At 43.9% G+C, this 8989-nt stretch overlaps 1 protein-coding gene across 1 annotated transcript; it reads right to left on the reverse strand.

Moving 5' to 3' along the window:
• Positions 1-480: 480 nt before the first annotated feature.
• Positions 481-8850, reverse strand: UBA5 (ubiquitin like modifier activating enzyme 5). Its single transcript, XM_054384971.1, has 12 exons — positions 8705-8850; positions 7619-7664; positions 7442-7531; positions 6212-6321; positions 5698-5784; positions 4955-5039; positions 4037-4141; positions 3741-3868; positions 2545-2680; positions 2013-2088; positions 1164-1270; positions 481-615 (listed from the first exon to the last, which is right to left on the reverse strand). The coding sequence occupies exons 1-12, from the start codon at positions 8848-8850 to the stop codon at positions 532-534; spliced, it is 1200 nt and encodes a 399-aa protein (XP_054240946.1). The 3' UTR covers positions 481-531.
• Between the last annotated feature and the right edge of the window lie 139 nt (positions 8851-8989).

Below are 8989 nucleotides of genomic sequence, written 5' to 3' on the forward strand. Positions count from 1 at the left end.
AACACAAAAGCCAGACATTTCCTGTTATGCTTTACAGTTACAGATGCACTTGTACAAATGGCTATTTAATTAAAAACCCTTGTAAAGCTGCTTTTTAATGCTGTTTATTTTTTAATCATTGTAACCATTGGCACATAGAGTCAGCTCAATGTGTTTTCTGATTACTTCCAATTCTTCCTCTATATACAAATTGAAAGGCTGAAAGCAGCATGAGGACAACCTCTGAGCTGTTCTCCTCCCACAATGCTGCCTGTAACAGGCTCTGCCTCCTTTGTTCTTTCATTTCCTGCTGAGTGTCTGGACTCTGCTACTGCTGGGAAACTGAAGTTTACAGCAGCGCAATTCCCCCTCCTAAAGAAGTGGACAAAGCCAGGTTGGCTCCTGCCACGTTTGCCCCTCTGACAGTTCCACTTAACCTGAAATGTAAAGATAAGCTTCAGTGGAGGTTAAAAAAAAAAAAAAAAAAAAAGTGGTCCTCTGCTAATCCAATGTCAGTCAAACTCCCCAAAGTCCTCTTCAGCACTTGTTTTGCTACATGTTTCTCATTTTGGCCATGAGTTCTTCTAGGCTTTCTTCAGTCTCTGCTGTCGTTTCCTCAGTTATCAAATTCTCTTCCTAGTGGGAAGAAAAGAGTGGCAATAAAAATACACACAAAAGTACTCCACACAACAAAGCTTTATTGTTGTGATACCAAACTATCTGCCTGGAACCAAGTGCTTGACTGGAAGATTAGGCCCAAGTGATCATAACATGAACTTACTTTGGCTAGGAGAATGTCCTGGCTGCAGCACAGAGGTGCTGTGATCCCTGAGTGTGCTGACTGCTCTTTGACTACACAGAGCTTTTTGAATGCAAACATGGTAAAAATTCATGAGTCACCAAAACCTCAACTGAGAAATTCCCATTGGCTGTCTGTCTCCACTCCTACCTGCAATCATTCCTGTCCTCTCAAACCCACAGCCACACTGGTATCACACCTAGAGAGAGACAGATGTCCTACAACCACAATGCAGAGGGCACTGGCTGGAAGTACCTTGGGACAGGCTCACTGCAGTTGGTCAAGATGCAGTATTAGCTGAGGTTTAAAGGCTCAACAAACTTGTGGGTATTGCAAGTTCGATCTACAATATGCTGCAAAACTGCATGGAGAAGAATCACCTCACCTTGTCTGGGATAGTGTATGCTACAGTAATTCCCTCGGGAAGCTCCGGCACGGGGCCAGACGCAGCCTTCAGCTCTTCCTCTGAAGTTTCTGATACCAATTCGATGCCTTTGCATTAAAAGTAATCAAGAACTCCATTAACAATTGGAAGAGAATGTTCTTTGCTCACTGTTACCACAGTAACAGGAAAACAGCAGCTGCCTGTCTGAAACAAAAATTTTAAAGGCAGAAAGAGCTCCCAATGTCAGTGCCTCCATCCCAGTATCAACACAAAACTACTTTAAAGTCTGTGAAATGGTTCTGTGCAGGTAACTTAGAAGCCAAACCAGCAGCTCTCCTTTGGCTTTCTTGCTCTCACCACATCCATCCCACCCTGAGGACAGCTGTCCCAGCAGTAAGCTGACTGTCATGTCATAAACACAAGGTATACATCCATGCTGAAATGGTTCTATCAAACACGCTGACTGTTCCTGAAGGCAATTCCTGCTACTTTGAAGCCCTCAGAAGAACATAAAACTCCATAGGCTGCCTTGGCACAGTGCTCATGGCAATGATAAAAGCCCTTTGGTCACATATTTAAAAGGAACACATGGTGAACACATCTTTCCACACCCTTCACATCTTCAGACCATCTGAGCAAATTTTTTATTCAGACAGCCTGACCCCTGCCACTACACTAAAACCCATCAAGTTGAGGTACCACTGTTGTCAAAAGCTGTGAAAAGGCAGCAGTAATTACGCAGTGAGACGTATAAAGTCCAGGAACCATAAGAAGTCCTTGTCCCACCCAAAACATACTGTAATTGAATCTGTCCTGGGAACATCTTCTAGCCTCCAGCTAGCTACTTACCCCAGTCATTGTCCTCATGGACTATTTCTTCTTCTTGGTCAATTACTTCTTGTTTTGGTTGAGCAGCTTCTTTTTGCTGAAGGAAAACCACCAAGGGTTCAAAATCATAATGTATGCAATAGTCCCATTTCCAACAACAGCAAAGAAGATCAGATCTGATATTCACACTTTTGGTATTTAAGGTATGGAGTCACCATTTAGCACTTTGTTAGGCATAAAAAGGCAGAATATCTGAATGTTAAAGAATCCCAAATCCATTAACACTCAAAAATATGACTGCCAGAAAGGCTGAGCCATCACTGCAGGAGGAAAAATATTATCTACCCATTTGCAAGCCATCTCCCTGCACTTTGCTTTAAGGGAACTTGGAAGTACTGCATTTTCAGACACACATGCAACCTTCTGAAGCCAAGGCTGCAGCAGCAGTGTAAGTTTTTTCACTACACATCTGTATCCTGTTTTTTTCTAAAGACTTCAAGAAAGATTTGAAATAAAAAACAAAACCAAAAAAAGCCAACCCCAAACATTTTACCTTGTAATTTTCTTGCTGTTTTCTGCAGTTGTGGTCACTACATTGTGGATTTGGCTTCATAGACATCTTTGGAAAGAAATCCTGCATGGCATTGTAACCAAGATAGTAGCTGACGGTGCCAAAATCTAACAGGTATCTAGAAACACAGAGAAAGCAGGGCCTTACAGCTGCAAGCCTAGAAACTCAGGTGCTGGAAGAATTTTTCCTCTGAACTTTTAGAACACACTTTCACACCAGTGAAGTTGTAAAGAGTTACTCTAATTGTCTTCAAGTAAGCTGCCATCATCTGACGACAACAAAACTGCATCAAGGTGCTTGTGGTGCAGGTGCTTGAAACACTCAAGTGCTCTGTATTATGAAGGGAGAGTTTTTAATAACCCATCAGAACCAGTTCAGCCATCTTTACTGCAGGGCCATATTAGCAAGAAAAAGACAGATTTCATGAAGCTGCAATGTTTGCATTTTTCATTAGAGAAAACAACTGCTGCTGTGCAATTTCACTCAGCCCACCTGTCTGCAGAGCTGAAATGGCACTGAGCTGTTTGCAGCCACCCTTGTAGAAATATTTTTATTCTTTGGAACTAGAAATCTTTGGGTAACTGACAAAAGCAAGCTAAGGCTAAAAGCAGACTAAGATTGTATTCTCCAGGACCCTTGTGAAACACAGTGCATCGTTTTGACATGGCGCACAAAGCTGTTTAGGTGTCTTAGCTGCTCTTTCAGCAGGGGTTCATGTCACAATACTTCTAGAAAATACTAAAGTACATTGTATTGCCACATCCCCATCTGAATTCACCTCAGGTTTTCATGGAACAAACACTGCAAGAGAATACAGATTTGTGCTTTCTCCATGTGCAACATTGCAAAGTCAGCACTGCAGCCGTTTTCCTATGTATAGTGATGTCAAACAGGAGCACATTTAAATGTAGAACCAAAAAAACCATGTTGTGTGTGTATACAGTAAGACAAATCCTTAGGAAAACTGAGAAGGCTCTTCCTTATCCCTGAAAATGTCTATTAAGAACAGCAGCTCCAAAGCAAGCCCACCATGATCCAAGCCCTGTGCAGTGGTGCCAGGACCTTTAGGCAACAGGCCACAAACGTGTAACAAAGAAACCAGACCCATCATTAGGAAACGTTCCTTCAGGTTTCTTTCTCTTGTGGTGCTGTACATCGAGTGGCAAGGAGTCACTTACTTGAGCACATTCTGTACCAGAATCCCTGCCACGACCCCCATGGTTGTAGGCAGACTGGCTGCACAAACTCCCTCTCGCTTTAACGTCTTCTCGTCGATGTTTGCCGCAACTACAAGTGGAGGAGCACACTAAGGGGAAACAAAGAAATGCAGTTTAAAAGAAGTGGCTAAAAAGAGCACAGGCCACACCGAATTTTAAGCTACCCTCCCCCATCAGTGTGCCAGGACCATGTTCAGCAGCCAGCTATCTCCAGACTCCCCTTTGATGGACAAGCAATGGAGCTGAGCAGCGCGTACCGCGAAGCAGGCCGTCCCACCAGGGACTATCAGCTGGATGTGCCCTGACACCGCGTTCTCGCTCACTCCAGACTCCATCCAGATTTGTCCCAGTTCATTGCAGGCCTTACAAACACAGAAAACACATCATCACTGCAAAGTTCGATGAAAAGAACAAGACCAAACAATGTAAACAAAGTGATTAAATACCTTGACCTTCCTGTTTTCAGACACAAAGGCTGTGCTCAGGAAGAGCAACATGAGAAGGCGGAACAGAAATTGTTTATCCAAGGACAAATTAAAGCTGTCCTCATGATGCCAGCCCTTCATGCTTTCCCCAGATGTTGGAACAAACTCAGGCTTTAGTTACCAAAGCAGTACAGAATCTAATTGCACAAAGCACTTCCAGAGGCACAGATACAGTATGTCTGTGGACCTTCAGTGCATGCCATTTGTGGGTTGGATTAGCTGAGGGTAGCAGAAAAGAGGCATTTGGCACATACCTGACTTTGGCTCCTGCTATAGAGAAACCAGATTGATCAGTACACAACCTGGAGAAACTGTTAGTATGCACAAAGTCCTTTGAAGTACACAACTGGTTTTAGTCTTTAAAAAGTTTGTAAGATCTAACATAGCAGGCTTTGAGAAAAGCTTTATAGAAACAAGATCACCTGGAGAGACAGAGTGACAGAAGTGATACTGCATTCCTTTTCTCACCGTTAGCTGCTACTGACTTCAACATTCCACCCTTTGATTTACACACATAGGATATGTTTTACAAGGCATGGGTAAAAGCTCAGATTCTGTTTCCTCAAGTCAAAGAGGGAATTTCTTAGAGGGCTCTTGTTAAGCTCCTGCCTCTTCTCTAGGTTCCACAGTCTTTAACATCAATTAAGGAGAGAAGTGCCTTCCACAGGCTGATGCTTTCCATGGCCTTACCGTGTTAATAGCCATGCGAGCTTCAAAGTTGTCCACACAGCTGAGCACAAGATCCACAGGCTTCCCCTCCTCCAGGGCACCCTTACTGAGAGAAGTGGCACAGGTTGGCACGACATTGCCAGCAGAACAGAATGCCAATGTGGCAGTCAGCATGCTGTGTTAGAGTGCAGGAGCACACAGGAAGTCTACTTCTAACAACACTTGTGCAAATGCACAACAGAACACAAGTGGCACTGCAGAGCTACAGGAGAAACAACAGCATACTGCAGCTGGGATTGAAAGGCATGGGCACCTGGATTCAAGAGGTTTTGTATGGCATGCACTCACAGTACAAAGCACTGCAGAACTGTGTCTTTGTACAACAACACTACAAATGGCAAAAGCTATTCCAGAACTTCTCTGTGACATCTGGCAACTGTTTTCCTTCTTCATCTTACAAAGCACACCTGAAACTGCCCCACAGCAGTCCAAATAGGATCTGTTTTGTACATAGGGAAAAGCCTGCAAGACCTGCAGCTTTGGTTAGAAATCTGAAGACCCTAATATGAAATATAAGTGTGAAACAGCAAAAATAAATGCCAACTCCAGAGAACAGCTCCAGGCAGGAATGCCTTCACATATATACATGACCCACAGCCTTTCAACTGCAAGTCAAAGTGAAAAACAACCCAACAATAACAATGTAAAGCTGTGTTTGGAGCCACACAGCATCACAGTCAGTGATATGCTCTGAGAGATTTTACCTTATTCTATCCATGAAGTGTTCAAAGTTGTCCAGTGTTGTGATGTTGTAGTTATGTACTTCAAACTGAACATCAGGATTAATACTCCTTATGGAAGAAATAATTTCAGTCAATATTAAACAATAACTTCCATTCTAGTCCTTGACTTCACAGGTGCTGCTACAGTCTTATGCTTCCTGTCTGAAGTCTGGAATACACCCAACTGGGAATACCCAACAGTACAGATGAATAACCAACTGTACAGATTAGGTAAGAAAAGCCCCACAATGTATTGCTGTGGCACAGTTTACACCACTCTTGTGAGCAAGGTTAGCAACACTTGCAAAGCACACTCACATTAAAGTTTTGGCCAGTACAAAAATCTTCATCGGTATAAACCATTCCCCCTGCTCTTCCATGCTCTAATTTCCAAATTAGATCATGTCACTTTGCAAGTCATTAAGAGGGAAATGTTGGTTTTCTGGAGCAGCACCCTAGGTAATTACATTTTCATACCCACTTCTCCAAGTAATACCTCAGAGTATGCTCTGCTGCTTGCACTTTGCTTAATCCAGCTTGGTGAGGTTGGAAGAAGAGTCTGTTCATGTTTGCCAGTTCCACTTTGTCATAATCAAACAGAAGCAGCTACAATGAGGATTGTATTAACAGATGTGAATCTCCAAAGACTGCAGCCAGAGCACCACAAAGTAATCTAAACATCAAAACTCATTCTAAACCAAACAGCACCCCCCCAACAAACATCCCTCCCTCCTGTCCCATTCGGTTCACATACAAAAGTACCAACATGGTACAGATGTGACAGATAAATTCCAATGGCTATTCACCAGGCACTAATTCCTTAGGCAAGTAAACCACTCAATAGACAGCACCCTCTTCAGCTCATAACCTAAAACTGTTCCACAGAGCATCTCCATGAACACTGTCACTTTGTGATCACATTCCTGCTTGCTGTAAGGCCATGAACCAATTGCTTTCCCTTTGCCTTGGCACGCAGATCTTCAAACACAATTCACTTACACCTACACAATACACAGGCACGATGGTTACTGTAAGTCCTGAATCAACTGTCCAGTGCCCTTTTCTGTGCCTAAGGTGCTGGTCTTCAGGAAATGCTCCTTCAGAGAATGGGTGAGCAGACTTTGCAATCAAAATTTACATCACCTCTGTATTAAGAAATATCTTAAAAGTTCTGAGAGAAAATGGAAATTGGAAATAGAAAGTATCTAAGCCATTCCCCAGATTCCTCCTTTGAAGAAAAATCTTGTCTATGAACTCTGACAGCTTTTGTTATCTGTACATACATCAGATTATTTTTAACTGCTGCTGAATTTTCAGCTCTGACACATGAACTAATGTTTGTGATGAAAACATCTGTTTGACATCTGTCACTTCTCAATTTTATATTAGCTTGCTCCATAACATCAAACTTGATGTTCAACACAAGTTACCCCCTCTTCTTCATTTGGTTTTCCTTTTGCAATCACCCAGTATGAATGTTAGCTAGATGGGCTCATATGAGAGCAGAGAGAAGACAAGCATCCAAAAAAAAAAAAAATCATTCATCTGACACACGACTGAGCTCTAAGTACATCCATTTTGTGGTGTGTACGCAAGTGCTGTTCTTGAGTGCTTTCCCCATTGTACTTTTTCTTTTGGGCAAAACCAAGGGAGTGAAAAGGAATCTAAGTCTTTATGAAGAGGACTGGCCACCTACTGTAAAGAGGCAGAAGAAAACTCTCATTACCTTACCAATGCCACACCTTGTCAACATCTCAGCAGTCACGCTGCCAACTCCACCTACACCTACCACCGCAACTGTGAAGGTACGGATTTTCTGCAGGAAGAAATAAAACAGCAGAGTATCAGAAGTGTCCTCACAGGGACCACACACCAGGCTGGCTCAATGCAGGCAGAATCCTACCTCATAGTCTTTGACAATTCCCATCCTTTTTAAGGCCATCAAGCGACTAGGAAGAAAAACAGCAACGTTATACAGAAAATGCTCTCTACCCTCTAACAGCAAATTTGCTTTGCAGGTATTTAAAATCACCTTTGCTTTACAAATAACCAAGCCTGCTGTTCTTACTGCAGATATTGCCAGCTAGATACAGTCTCAGTAAGACAGTAGATGTTTTCCTACTAGCAACTGCAGCGGAGTACTTACCCTGCAGAAACTCCTGTACTTATTCAGATGGGCTGAGGAACATCAATGAAATGAGGAGGGCCCACAGCTATCAGCTATTTTGTAAATGAAGCCCTGATTTACACAATGAAAGCCTACACATTTTTCTTTAACCAACCATATGGTAGCAGGCTAATGAAGACTCTTCCACTGTTTTTTGATCCTGTTGGTTTGATTAATTCCAATGTAATATTAGAAAAAAAAAATTACAGAATATCAGGTTGTGAGAGTAAATGGAAGAATTTTAAAGTAACAGTTTATCCTACTATTGTATTTTTTCAGGGAAAGTATCAATTAAAGTAAGGTATCAACTTGTACTAATGCAATTAATCCTGAGAAAAACCCCAAAAGCATCAGATTTCCACAATCACTGAACTTTAGAAGGGGTTTCAGACTTCTAGATGCTGAAAACTCTACAATAGGTAAGTCAGAGGAGTAAGACTGCATATAATACCAACACCTGTCCCATTTATTATCAACTTTGATGAAAAACTCAGTTTTCTCTCTGAAAATCTTAGAGCATCTCTCTTCTCTTCCCCACTGCCCTCCCACGGCCCTCCGTCTTCAGAGCACCAGAACTGGTTGCCCAGAGAGGTTCTGGAGTCCCCTTCTCTGGAGATCTTCGAAACCCGCCTGGACGCGATCCTGGACAAGCTGCTCTAGAGCCTACTTTAGCAGGGAGGTAGGCCTAAATGATCTCCAGCGGTCCCTCCCAAGCCCTGTCATTCTGGCATGCCGTTATTCCACACCTTCTATACTCTGAGTCGGCCTCTGGCCCTCTCCCCACAACCCAGTCCCTGTAAGGCACCCGCCCTCCCGCCGCACCTATAGGGGTTGGAGTCCGTCACCTCCGGGCTCATGTTCTCGATGCGGGCCCGTGGCGCCGCCCGGCCGCCTCTCTCCCGGGCCAGCTCCTCCTCCAGCTCCCGCACCCGCCGCTCCAGCCGCTCCAGCCTGCCCAGCTCCGCCATGACAGCGCCACAGAGACACGTCTGCTGCCCGAGCCAGCTTCCGGGAGCGCCGGGGAGCGCCGTCCCCGGCTCGCCCCGACGCCGCACGGAGCGTTCCTTTCGCCGCGGGGTCTCCCGCCGCCCGACGGCAGGCAACGCT

The sequence above is a fragment of the Indicator indicator genome, chromosome 11, assembly GCF_027791375.1.
Source record: "Indicator indicator isolate 239-I01 chromosome 11, UM_Iind_1.1, whole genome shotgun sequence".
Classification (NCBI taxonomy): Eukaryota; Metazoa; Chordata; class Aves; order Piciformes; family Indicatoridae; genus Indicator; species Indicator indicator.